This window comes from Rhinolophus sinicus, chromosome 4 (assembly GCF_057876585.1).
Source record: "Rhinolophus sinicus isolate RSI-liver-muscle chromosome 4, RSI-T2T, whole genome shotgun sequence".
NCBI classification, from domain to species: domain Eukaryota; kingdom Metazoa; phylum Chordata; class Mammalia; order Chiroptera; family Rhinolophidae; genus Rhinolophus; species Rhinolophus sinicus.
In genome coordinates this window covers 64,851,555-64,865,663 of record NC_142504.1, presented here as the reverse complement: position 1 = coordinate 64,865,663, position 14,109 = coordinate 64,851,555, and the positions used below count along the sequence as shown (strand labels likewise).

Genomic DNA, 14,109 nt, shown 5'->3' with positions numbered 1-14,109 from the left:
ACACAGACTATCAACATTGTAAAGCAGAAGTGTAGGACCTTGCACTCTAGATTCGCCCTCTGCACTACACACAACACTTTTGGAGGCGTTTCTATAGCCAAAATCCAAAGTTCAAGACTTTTAGTACTACGTATTGACAAAAAGCCACAGCCTGTGGATGTTGAGCAAACTGATGAGCAAGTCCCTGTAATTTTTTTTTTCTTTTAATCAATTAGCAAAATGCCTGCCTGGTTGACCTAAGTTGTTTTTCTACAACTAGATGGTAAGTTCTCTATGGAGCAGGACAGACTGTGTCTAGTGTGGTCCCTAGCTCAGGTGGCTCCTGGTAATGACTCCAGCATGAATGCGTACTTCCCTCAGATGCTCTCACTGGTGATCATGCCTAGGTCACTAGTGACAACATACTCTGTGGATAAGGTTGTACAGTGGGCACTTGGCCAGGGCCCCATTATATACCCTCAGAAGCACTGTGCCCTTTTCCTTCACAGTGTTTCTCCAAATTGAAATGTTCCTCCTCTTCAGGGTTTATACATCCTCCTTCCCTCCTAAATAGTGTCAGGACAAACAATTCAGTGTTTATTCAGAATGACTGAATATAGTAAAAATTTAGGCTAAAGTATATCAGAGGCTGGTTAGCTGGGGCTTCTTTCTAGAAATCAAAGACATGCTTCTGCCTTAAGTGGTACTCAATACAGTTCGGTAGACAAGGCATACTCATTAAGAGAAAAATGGACGTGTGTATACAGTTGTAAAAAAGTTATGAAGATGAACACAAGATTAGTGCACTTTACACACTTAATAGATTTTATACTTCAACTTTTAAAAAGGGTAAATCATGATATAAGGCAGTATACCAAGCCAATCAATTCGTGAAATAATAAGTACATGGAGAACAGAATTGCAGTGTCCCTGGTGGTTAAAATTGGCTTTTTGGAAGAGGCTGGGGTTGTATTTAATCTGTGGCTTCAAAGAAAGAAAACTGGGAATTACACAAAGGCCTGAGGCCAAAAACTACCTGAGGATTTGACTAGAAGGGAGGGTTTGACATTAAAGAGTGAAGAGAGATCGGGCAGATTGTGAACAGCTGGGAGGCTGATTAAAAGTGTGGACTTTACCCTGAGGAAAGGAGCAGGAGTGTGAGTCAACCCATATTGTCCAGATGAAAAGAAATGAGAGCCTAAAGTAGGGTGGCAATAAAAATGGAGAGGAAAAGGCACAGCACTTTCCAAATTCTGACGTGCATATGGACCACTGCTTCCTCAGGGCATGCGGTTCAGCTACAAGTCCTGATTTCCGAGGTCTGCAGGTGCTGCCGCTGCTGAGGTGAGGACCACCTTTTAAGCAGCATGGATCTTAACCCTACGCCCCGTTAGAACCGCCCAGTACTTTGTCACTGCATAGGTCATCTTTTTCTCTACAGTATTTTTATATCATGAAAATAAGCATCATGAAATAAATTTCAATAACACACTGAGAAAAGTTTTTATTGGCCTTAACAGAGTTCCAACTTGCTACATTTTTCACAAAAGAGATAATTTTAAATACATTTTCATTTAGCTGGTACTTTTTCTCAGATCCGGTTGTTTAAAAGCACTTCACAGAATATTTTTTATCTTTTCATAATCCCTTCCTTGTCCCTTTTCATGATCAACTCCATGACCACAAGAACTCTGTGACTTGACTTATTTTAGTGGGAGAGCAGACAGCAGATGAGAAATAAACAATGAATTACCATTTTATGCCAGTATTAAACAGAAGGAAGATCTAAATGATGAGAATAAAAATGTTTCTGCAGACATGAATATCCTCAACTGTAGCAGGAGATAATGAAAAAAATCGAAGTAAATTGTTTTTCAACTACTTTTTTTATAGTGTCCATAATTATAATTATAATTTGGTGTTGTCCTGCAACTCTGTATCTAGTGTGAGTGAATGGTCTACAAAGGGGATTCTATAGTCCGGTTAATTTTTTGGCTTAACAGGCAGTGGCATATTTAAGAAGACCGTGCTACTTTAAAATGTCTTGTGAAATTCTGTGTGTGAAACAGAAGACCCTTTAAAGAGCCCCGATTTGAAGTCCTTCTACAACATGCTGGAAAATATGAGTATTGAAACAAAGATTTAGGCAAAAGGCTGGCAGAAATCTACTACTATAGATTTTTATTTTATTCCTTTATTCCTTAGAGAGTCTTTCAAAGAACTGGGGAATACATTCACATTCGGGGGGAATTTTCACATTTTATTTTCATTGCACAAACTTGAAATCCATGAACTCAGAATACCATTCAGCATCAGTAACAATTGAGAAGATATTCTTGGACATGTTCTTTGATGCTTGTGAGGTCTCGCTTAGATGGTTAAGTACCAGAGCTGGAACTTTGAGTATCCATCCTGGAGACCATGGATGGGAAAAGAACTTGACATCTTTGCCTTTGTCATCAGCATCTCAGAACCACTTATTTTTAACAGCATTCAGGAAAGTACTCCCACCACTTCCTTTGGAAGGTACTCTTTAATCACATCAGGAACTTTTCATGTATTTTTTAACCACATTTCATTTTTTCCCCTTACACTAGTTATTAGCATCTGAATAAATTCACCCACCTCCCTTCACCCTGTCTGCATCCTGATAGAAATTGGATGCTTCCTAAACTAACTATAGCCAAAGCCTTTATATTTAGTTTAATTTGCAATTCTTTCCAGCCTTTTTGATCAGAGATGCTCAGCTTCTGTATCTCATGTCAGTATTATATGTCCCCTGTACCAAGAGGACAGATCATTTCTGAATCAAATTATTGTAGCCCACAGCAGGGATTGGGGAGTGGGTGGGATAGTGGGGGGAGTAGCATATCCCCTACCACCCAGACCCACCTGGTTGTTTGGGTTATAGTCCAGAGCTGCTTTTCCAGGAGCAGAAACCTCTCACTTCATCACAGTCTTTTGGCTCCTTTCCTGCTAGGTGGTCAGAAACTCAGTGTGTACATCCAAGGCTCTCCCAACTCCACCAAATTCAAGGCCAGCAAGACTGAGCCAAACTGCAACTGTGGTTTTCAAACCAGGCCTCCAGCAAAGGCAGGGCCCTCCCCTCTCTGGTGCCTCCAGGTTTCTCCAGCTCCCTGGAGGTCCCCTCCTGTGGCATTTCCAATTTGTACTCTGTCCAAACTCCTCCGTCTCAGGTACCAGCTCTGCACCCTGGGCCAATTCACCTACCTGCTGGTATGCACGCAGCAGCACCCACCAGGGCTCACAGTGCCTGCTCCAGAAAGGCCACAAGATGTTCAGGCTCCTTTGGCTTCTCTGTGGCCTTGCCACCTGGCCATAGCTTTGCAGTCCTTCTCCGGGAGCAGTTGACTTTATTTAACAACTCCCACAGAAGGCAGTGCAGTCACAGACACTACCCTCCATAATTTCCTCCCCCTGCCCCCCCCCCGTGCCCTCCCCCCCTCCCCGTGGGACAGGCTCTGTCTTCCAGCTGGGATGACCTCACTACTGACACTGCCCCTTCCTACATACTGCTAGTGGCTTGCTTGCCGTGGGGTTGCCTCTTGTTGCAGATCTAAGGTAGGTCTTGGTTCCGGAGCAGCTGGGCCTTGTGCCAAATCAAGGGTGCATGGATGGAAGGCTGTCAAAATGTCACCGCAGCACCAGGCCACCATATCTGGCCACTGGGACTATCTTTCACTTTCCAGTAGGAAGGAGTGAAGATGGCCAAGGGAATTAAGTGGTCTTACTGTGTCTTTGGCCTCCCTCTTGCCTGTGCTGACAGCATCTCAAGGGCCTGCAATGCAGGCTGGTAGGTGGGGAGTGCAGAGATTGGAGATGACACCTCCCCTGCACTGTGCAAAATGCCCCCAAGCGCATGGACTCAGATGAATGCCAGATCATTGCTTTACTTCACATACCCAGTGATGGAACCCAAACTTTCCAAGATTGGACAGGCTGGGAAGGCCAGGCCATGTTCCTCTAGCCTAGGTCACATTTGCTCTCCCCAGCGTAGGAGCCTCACCCTGGCCACTTGAACACAGCCAGGGCCATGAGCCACTGAGACCCCTTCCCTCTCCTCACATGCTCTCCTGCTGCCCTTCTCTTTGGAAGTGGTCCTTCGCTTACCAATTAACCAGTGCCATCTCTTCCTGTGTCTTAAAAGTCTCCACGGTGTCCTTTGTACGCGTAGACTGGGCCTCTCAGCCACCTGCTCCTTTATCTTCTCCAGCTTCAGGAAGACGAGGGGAGCGGACTTTCATTCATCAAACAAATATTCAGGGGCCAGTCCTGTGTAAGGTGCTGGGACACCTGGACCAACCAGACAAAGTGTTGCCCTGGAGGGCTAGCATTTTGGAGAAAGAGATAATGAACAGATAAACAAATGAAAAGCATGTCAGGCTGTGATAAGTGCTTTGTAGACAAATAAAGCAAGGTTAGCATGGAGATGAACAAGGGTGCTATTTTAGGTAAGATGGACAGGCAGTCTCTCTGCAGGGAGGGAGAGCACCTGCCTGCAGGACCCCTCGCTCCCATGTCTTCTTCCACGTGTAGATGCAGTGTGATTTTCTTCCCTTCCACTTACTTCTCCCTTCCTCGGTGTCACGATTGACTGCTAGGCTCACAGTCCATGCTGCAGTCTCTTCCTGCAAGTCAGGGGGACTAATCCCTGAGAGACTCTCAGACCCCCAGGATCTGTAGCTAGTTCACCCAATTACCAGGGCAACCGGCAGCTCCCTGGGCATTGTCTGCTAAGTTCTCTGTGCGTGTCCAAAATGCAGTTACTTTTGCTCATTCAATGTGGAGTCACTCTTGCTCACACAAAACTCATTCTAATTGCTTCCAGGAGTGCGCTACACACTCTGTGTAAAATATCAGACTGCTGGGACCAATCGTATAACCTCTGCCATGCGTACATACCACATTAAACCTGCTCTCTCACACACACACACACACACACACACACACTCACACATGATTTTGGATCTTATTCCGAACATATTGCGCTAAAGGAACATCTCTCACCTCCCGTGTTGTATTTGCATTGCAGTGTGGCCTTCCTCTACTAGCTTAGTCTTGGAAAAAGGCATGTGCCCGTTCCCAATTTCTGAGTGGTCCCTCACCCACAACCCTATGGCAATTGACAAGAGGGATGGCAAGAGTTAAAAAAAAAAAAAAAAAATAGTCGTAGCCCCTCAATCAGGAATATGATGCTATCTAGACAGACAAATGTGCAGGAAAGAAGATAGGAACTTTCCTCAGCCTCTCTGCTGTCCCTGTCCCCCTGTGCTTGTGTGACTATCCTATACAGCACCCTACAGCCCAGGAGAAAGTCATCAGAGAACATTCTGAGCACTGCTCTTTTTCTTTTCAGCTTCCTGGAAAGAATCGACAGTGTCAGCTTGGTGGACTACACCCCCACTGACCAGGTATGTGAAGTCAGAGCTGCGCCACCCGGCCACCCTGTGGGAACTTGTGAATTAGAGAAACTGCCAGTATTATTCAATGATTATTTTAAAATGGACTAAGGAAAAAATTCTTAAAATAACTACTTCGTTCAAATTGTTTCACTGTCCCTGCATGCACACGTGTTGTGTTACCATACCCTGTTAATGGGCCCATTGACTTAACTCTCTAAAACTTGCTTGATTTCTAAATTCCCAATATCAACAAAATTGTATCTGTGGAATAGGACTAAGCAATTCCCATTCCTCTTGGAGCTGTCAACAGAAAACTAAACCTTTACTTCCCCAGCTTCATAAACCCTGCCCGTTCATTCAGCTTTTATGACCCTGCCCTAGTCGGGGTCATAAACCACAGCACACTTTCCAGCTGTGACCCAGTGTGTCTCCTTTGGGTTAAGCTAGATAAAAGTGCCCTACTGCACATTTGTAAGTAGCAGAGAGGGACCTTCTGTGTCTCCCGAAACCTTTGATCCTCAGGCATCTGCAGAGACTTAGAGAACCTTGAACTGCTCAACTTAGGAGCCACCCAGATGCCTCAAGAGCTAGTGAATTCCAGGAAAGTTAGAGGGCCTCCATTCAAGCAGCATCTCCAACACTCCCCAGTGTCTGTGTCCCCTGGAAGAGCTTGGCTGTGGGCCCCTTCTGGGGGTTCTCTTTTCTCTGCCCTTCCTGAAAGTCTGACCTCCTCTCTCTCCCGTGAAGTCCATCTCTCTCTGAGGCTGACTCCAAGAGCTCAAAATTATCTGACAGAGCAGTAGAGTCAATTCCTTGAGGCTGTCCTAAATGTGTCTCGTCAGGATAAGAGGGGACAACCACCGTCCAGCTTCCAGAATGATTGTCTGCTTCAGTAACATCATAATAGATTTGTGGTCAGAAAAAAATACCCCTGACATCTGATAAATGTACAAGAGATGTCAGCTGTGTAAAAGTGTGGCTTTCTCATCCCCGCCCCGCCCCCCCCCCCCCCCCCCGGACCGCATCATCTTTTAGAGGGAATAGAAGTACGCAGGTAAGAGAGGGGAAATCTAAAATCAGCTAGCATCCAGTCCAAAAAATCCATGATCTGTGAATGCAGAGTACGCTTCCTTTGGTTTCTCACCCAAATAGTTCTGAACCTGGAGCAGGTGGCTCTCCGGGTGTAACAGAAGAACACTGGCAGGGTCTCTCCCCGAACACTAAGCATGTGATTTGGTTGTCAGGAGCATGACAGTCAGTGAACTACATTCATCAATGATTTAAAAAAACAATCATAAAGAAAGTGAAAGCACAGCTCTCAAGTATCTAAGGACAAACAAATACATTAACTGTGATTTTTCTCAGGGGATGGGAGAGGTGGGGGTGAGACAGAATGCATTTGTCTGAGTTTTTAATTACCATGTTATTGTATCTTTGATAATGGCAGAAATTGCTATTCGAAAAACTTAATCATTATGGTTGCATCCAGGGCTTCCCTTATGAAGAAGAACAACGATGTCACTTGGTTTTCTTTTTCTCTTCTTGCCCTCAGGACCTTCTCAGATGCAGAGTCCTGACATCAGGGATTTTTGAGACACGATTCCAAGTGGACAAAGTAAACTTTCAGTAAGTGTGTCCTGCAGAGCAGGCCTGCTGTGGGGTGTGGGAAGCCCTCCTCGCTGTAGGCTGGGCCTTACGGGTGTGGGGCGTTAGGGACCCTGCTACTACCCAAGGCCCTAGGGCTTTGGGGAGTGGAATACCAAATATGCATCACCATCCTTTAGGATAAATGTGGGGACAGAGGCAGGAGTGCAGTTTCCAGGCTCTTGGCCTCACGTGGAAAGTTGCTGACTCAGGTAGTAAATGGCCATCAACTGTGATTGGATGGGCATCAGCTGTGGCTAGTTGGCCATCAGCTGTAACCAGTGAGCCATTGGCCACTAATATAACTGCCATGGCTACGCTAGCAGAAAATGGGGGGCTAGCAAGAAGATGATGGCTGAGCTAGCAAGAGTGAATTACAGTTAGCATGGCGGATTGCAGCTAGCAAGTGAGGTTGGTTGGCAGAGAAGTGGACTGCAGGTTGTAGATAGTGTGGGTCCTGCTTCCTTTGTCTCCAACCGAGCCGCCAGCGAGACTACAGTGGTATGTCTCCCCTACCTATGGCTCCATGGATGTTCCTTTTTGGCCTCACCATGTCCTGCGTTCTTATGTGGGGAGCGGGACCAGAGACCCCGCATGACACCCTGCATGACAATAAGTAAATACAGACTGTGTGGTCCTGACGTACATGCAGTAAGTTTAGGGAAGGGAAGAATCCAAGACCTGAGACACCTGAGAACGTGAGAAAGATCCAAGGCATTGGGATAGGTAGAGAGAAACTGCAGCCAGAAACTCAGACAGAGGGATGCACTGCTCAGGCTGCTCTGAGAAGCGGGCTCAAGTCAGCCTGATGGCTGCGGAGTGAGGGCTGAGACCAGAGAAACGACTGGGTGTGGACACCCAGGCCCAGCAAGCTGGTATGGAACCTGGGGCTGGGCCCGAGCGGTCTGTTGAGGTCCCACCGGGAACTGTGCTACAGGCCACACAGCAACGGAGAGGAGCACGGCCGTGTGCATTGCTTCCTTGCACTCCTAATAATTGTCCTGTTGTCCTTCCACAGCATGTTTGATGTCGGTGGCCAGAGGGATGAGAGAAGAAAATGGATCCAGTGCTTTAACGGTGATTTCTATGCTCTCTCAGGAACATGGGACAAATTCTCACACTTACTCCTGCTACTGTGTTTAAGTAGCTTTGAATGAGATTATATATAAAATGCCTTCAGTATGAATCTCATAAATAAGGAATTTAAGCATCTCCAATTTCCATGTATCATTCACCGATATGGGTAGATTCCTGGTCAGATACGTTACTGAACAACCAGGTATACACACGGTGCTGACTCAAGTCATTCTTAGAATCATGGAATGAAAATTTCCCTGGAAATGGGTCGCAGTTGGATGTGTACTTTATCATAACCCCACAATGACCATTGGTCTAACTTTTTGTCTCTTCTCCCACTAAGACGTCACCGCTATCATTTACGTCGCCGCCTGCAGTAGCTACAACATGGTGATTCGGGAAGATAACAACACCAACAGGCTGAGAGAGTCCCTGGACCTTTTCGAAAGCATCTGGAACAACAGGTTATAAAAATAATAAATTCAGTCTCACCACTCGATTGCAAATTTTCTTTCACTGAAAATACCACTCAACTCACTTTTATTTTTATTCTCCAGATACAGTCATTCTTTTCTTACTGATAAATTCAAAACTATAGAAGTATCTCTTTTAGTCCATCTCATAGACAGACATGCTTAACATGGGGGCTGTCCCTTGATGAAGCCCTGGTAGTGCTTTGTCAAGAAAATTTAAATCTCTGCTCTGAAAGCCTAAGATCATATCTAGGGTTCAAATTTGGTTTTGTTTGGTTTTCAAAATTTAGAAAGTACTAATTTTAACCACATATCACTTCCAGTTTAAAAGCACAACATGATCATGTTTGAACTGGTAGTACTACACAGGGACAGAACTGCAAACACACACACACACACACACACACACACACACACAGTTAAAAAAATCAAAGTTTCTTCTGAAATATTTGGGAATAAATAGCTCCAAGGAGGACAGAAACATAAGCTGACTTTGCAAAAGATTTGGGTTATCAGAAAAGTATTTCTCTATGAAGTGTTCAACAACTGGTCTCAGTTCTATAGCATTAAGACAGTTAATGGGAAAGAGAGTCAGGAAATACTCAGGTATACAGAGGAATGCATTGGAGTCATTAAAAATTTATATATATATATATATATATATATATATATATATATATATATATATATATATATATGCATACACACACACACACACAGTCACATGGAAAAATTACAATAATGTTAAATGAAAAGGCAGATTTAAAACCACCATAACTTATTTTTATAGAGATGATAAATATGTGTGAGGATAGAAAAAAACTACAAGTAAAAATATAAAAATTCTAATAGTGGTTGTCTTTAGGTGCAATTACATTTGATTTTTTTTCTGTAATTAAAAATTAATTTTTACAAGGACTGTGTATTTTATAAGCAGAAGAAACTGTAAGTCTGTTTCCATTTGGGGGGAGAATGGGTTGTGTTTCTAATTCACAGTACGATTCCTGTACAGTAATCATCAGCTTGATTCCTTTGAAGTAATAGAATTTCTAAAGGCTTTGCTGATATGCACACTGAACTCATGTTAAGCCAGTTCTCAGTATTTAGTTAATGAAACAGAGAGAGAACTTTCCATCCTGCACCTTCACTGTACCTGAGCCCCTCCCCTTAGCTTGTCATGTCCAGTGCAGTGATATAGCTCTAGATCTGTCACATCCTCTCCACAGCTGGAGAACCTCAGATCTGTTCAGAGGTCGCAGGGGAAGAACCAAGCCAGCTGCAAACTGTATTCTGTGTGATTAGCTAATGAGTCCTCTATTTTGTTGTTGTTAATGCTTTAATTGTTCTAATTTTCTGACCCTTTATTAGTAAATAACACCAAGTGTATTTATTACCTAAATAAACCTTAGCCAGTAAATTTATAACCCCAGTGAAGATAAGTTAGAAAGTGCTAAACTGCTAAATCAACTGCCTATATTTATCATTATAAGAATGTCTTGTTGACAGATGGAGTAGGGGACTCAGATACAGGTATATCAAATAACGCTAAATGTTATACATCATCAAGAAAATGACAATGTTGTCCTTTTCACTGAATTTCTCCTGTTAGATGTACTTTCCCATATAGTAGATATGAAATTTGTATGTTTATTTCTCCTCAGGTGGTTACGGACCATTTCTATCATTTTGTTCTTGAACAAACAAGATATGCTGGCAGAAAAAGTCTTGGCAGGAAAATCAAAAATTGAAGATTATTTTCCAGAGTATGCAAATTATACTGTTCCTGAAGACGGTAAGATTTCAAAACAAGTTTCTCCCGATTAAGGGAAAGACTTTATTGTTCTTTCAACAGCCCTGTAACTACAATTCAAACAGTTCTGATGAAACTAGGAAATTCAGTTAATTTAAATCAATCCTCTCAACTATCCTCAAGTGCTAGAGTATTAAAATGTCCTATGTAGGATTCCATTTATAAAAATTTCAGAGTTTGATTTTCCCTTCAAGCTGCAGTTGCAGAAAGGGTAGTTTTGAGTGTGAAACCCCTATTAGTTGGGGTAAGTTCTGCCTCTTGGTGCCTCAGTTGGGTCCACTGTGAACCGGGCCCATGTTAGCCCTTTACACTGACCTTCACACTGAACCCTCACAGTAACTCTATGTGGGAGCATCTGTTCTTCTCATGTTTTCCTATGGAAAGTGAGGCTGAGCAAGGTAAAGTCACTTGTTCAAAGTCATTCAGGCAGAGCCTGTGAGGACAAAGCAGACTTGGAACCCTTTACTTCTGAGCCTGCATTTTCAGCCACTGTGTTTACATCTTTTGTCTCCAGTAATGACTTTGGCTACAACACTGGTGACTTCCATTAGGGTGACCAACCATCTGCGGGGGTTCCTGGGACATGGGACATTCAGTGCTAAAGCCAGGAAGGTCCTGTTCGGGCAAACCTGGAAGAGTTGGTAACCCCAGTTCCAACCGCTGCTCTTCAGTTTTGAGTAGATACTGGGCCACCAGAGTCTTGTAGGATGTAGGTTTACAGCAAAATAGCACCACTTCTTAAATTTGAATCCCAAACTAGATAAAGCAGAATAAAAGGGATTTTCCTAGAAACCCTAGTTAAGAAGATAAGAAAATTCATCATCCTCTTTGCACTAACCTCAGCCAGTCTCGGGGTGTGCTTTCCAAGGCTAAGGCAGTGTGCCACCTGCCTAAGGGAAATCTTCAGAGCACTGCTGTGTAGTCCTCTCTGTTGCTGGATTACCTATCTGCCAGCAACAGAGTCTTCTTTAACTTTCTCAGGCACCAGTGCCCCCCATCCCCTCACCCTGTCAATACTCAAAGCTCTGTGGAGCTTGCCTCCAAAATGTCCACTGCGCCTGCTCTTCCTTCTTTTCCTCTTCACGGCCTTGGTCCTGACCCTTATTCCCCACTCATCTCAGCTATGGATCTGGCCAGTGCAGTTTCCTGCCCAGGCTTCCTAGTTTTGGTCACTCAACTTTACAGAACATCCTCAGAACTTCTGCAGTTACCTTTCTGAAACACAACCACAACCCTGCTTTTGATCCCTACCAACACTGACTGAATCTCACCACAAGCTGAGGCCAAACCTGACCTGTCCAGGAAATAGAAGCTGTGCTTCCCCAATCTCAGCAATATAGTACTCCACCCTTTACCCTCAGTGACACTGTGCTTCTCCCTCCACCCTCAGTGACACTGATCTCCTCCCCCACCCTCAGTATCACTGTGCTGTTCCCCCTCCCCCTCAGTGTCACTGGTCTCCTCCTTCTCCCCCTCAGTCACACTGGTCTCCTCCCCCTCCCCCTCAGTGACATTGGTCTCCTCCCCCTCCCCCTCAGTGTCACTGGTCTCCTCCTTCTCCCCCTCAGTCACACTGGTCTCCTCCCCCTCCCCCTCAGTGACATTGGTCTCCTCCCCCTCCCCCTCAGTGTCACTGGTCTCCTCCTTCTCCCCCTCAGTCACACTGGTCTCCTCTCCCTCCCCCTCAGTGTCACTGGTCTCCTCCTTCTCCCCCTCAGTCACACTGGTCTCCTCCCCCTCCCCCTCAGTGACATTGGTCTCCTCCCCCTCCCCCTCAGTGTCACTGGTCTCCTCCTTCTCCCCCTCAGTCACACTGGTCTCCTCCCCCTCCCCCTCAGTGACATTGGTCTCCTCCCCCTCCCCCTCAGTGTCACTGGTCTCCTCCTTCTCCCCCTCAGTCACACTGGTCTCCTCCCCCTCCCCCTCAGTGTCACTGGTCTCCTCCCCCTCCCCCTCAGTCACACTGGTCTCCTCCCCTCCCCCTCCCCCTCAGTGTCACTGGTCTCCTCCCCCTCCCCCTCAGTCACACTGGTCTCCTCCCCCTCCCCCTCCCCCTCAGTGTCACTGGTCTCCTCCCCCTCCCCCTCAGTCACACTGGTCTCCTCCCCCTCCCCCTCAGTCACACTGGTCTCCTCCCCCTCCCCCTCAGTGTCACTGGTCTCCTCCTTCTCCCCCTCAGTCACACTGGTCTCCTCCCCCTCCCCCTCCCCCTCAGTGTCACTGGTCTCCTCCCCCTCCCCCTCAGTGTCACTGGTCTCCTCCTTCTCCCCCTCAGTCACACTGTGCTCTTCCCCCTGCCCACTCCTCTCTTCCCTCTACACTGGGCCTCCCCAGGCACCTGCCCTGGCCAAGCCTGGCAGGCCTCCAGGCCAGGCCTGACTCCGCGCCTGCAGAGCTCCCTACTGCCTGCTCCATGGAAGTGAGGACCTAGTCACAGTAGTTGCAACACAGGAGGAAGAAAGTGATGAGAACATGCAGACATGAAGCCTAAAGTTTAGGAAAATAGATCTCACAGGGTTGCAGAAACTATTCAATGATCCTGTGAACTTAGAATCTGCATGGGAAAAAGTCTTGGGAAGGGCCTAGCGTCAGAATGGCCGCTGTAGTTGATTTTAATTAGAAGCTGCAGATGCCCTAGTCTGTAGTAGAAACAGTAAGAGGGGTTCTTTCTAAGAATAAGGCTGATGGAATGAGAATGCAGCCCTGATGGGCAGAACCTCAGCAGAAGCCACAGCTACAGTTCTGGCGCCCTGCTTCTGGTAGGCTGCCAGGTCTTCTTTCCTCCAGAGAGCCCTGAAGGTGAAGGAGACAGCTGTGGGCTTAGTCCATGTTCAATGAGATACTTTCGTTTTACTTGAGTGGAAGTTATCCCCCACCACCAAAAAATAAAAATAAAAAAGTTTTATCAGAGCTCTGTTAAATTAAAATTATTTGGGAGGAGAAAATTAAAATAAAAATGACATTTTAGTTTTTTGCTTTGTTATACAAGTCTTTTAATGCTATGAGTATACCTCAGTCTAACTTTATCATTCCTTTTATATTTTCATAGAGTTGTATCTCTGTTTCACATTACTTAAAAGTCTATTTTTAATTTCTACAGCAACACCAGATGCAGGAGAAGATCCCAAAGTTACAAGAGCGAAGTTCTTTATCCGGGATTTGTTTTTGGTAAGCAAATTTATTAACCTTTGTTTTCCTATCACATTACGGTTAAACTGTTCTTTGCAATTTGGAAATTACTTACTCTTTCATGATCTCATTCATTCTCCCTTCCAATTATGAGATAAGAGAAGGTAATGTTACTTTATCTTACAGCCAAGCACCCTGAGGTTCAGAGAGGTTAGACATGTCATCTCAGGTCACACAGCTTACAAGCAAAACTGGTACTGAGACAAATCAGACCCTGTCACTTGTATTTTCCCAGAAGGAAAGAGTCCTTCAGCAGAGTCTGGAACACCAGCTCTCACACTGGGTCATCCTTTCAGCCCTTATTCTCCATTCAACTCTAAGAGACTAAGGTTAACGTGAAAATGGACCTGCTCAAATTCAGACATATCCTATTTTTTTCCTTTTCCTTTTTATTTTGAGATGATTTCAAATTTACATAAAAAAGTAAAAGAATTGTACAAGTAACTCCACATACTCTTCACCCAAATGGATTAATTGGTAAATTTTTACATTTACTTATCTGTTTTTCTCTTTT

The 14,109-nt window shown here is 45.0% G+C and overlaps 1 protein-coding gene across 6 annotated transcripts in view; it reads left to right on the top strand.

The window, feature by feature from the left end:
- Positions 1 to 14,109, top strand: part of GNAL (G protein subunit alpha L) — a 202,236-nt gene that overhangs the window by 180,636 nt on the left and 7,491 nt on the right. For all 6 annotated transcript variants that reach the window (XM_019711346.3, XM_074340381.2, XM_019711349.3 and 3 more), the window contains 6 exons: positions 5,357 to 5,411; positions 6,955 to 7,028; positions 8,065 to 8,123; positions 8,467 to 8,587; positions 10,258 to 10,388; positions 13,507 to 13,574. In XM_019711346.3, the coding sequence (XP_019566905.2) occupies positions 5,357 to 5,411; positions 6,955 to 7,028; positions 8,065 to 8,123; positions 8,467 to 8,587; positions 10,258 to 10,388; positions 13,507 to 13,574 (508 nt within the window). The remainder of the gene's footprint in view (positions 1 to 5,356; positions 5,412 to 6,954; positions 7,029 to 8,064; positions 8,124 to 8,466; positions 8,588 to 10,257; positions 10,389 to 13,506; positions 13,575 to 14,109) is intronic.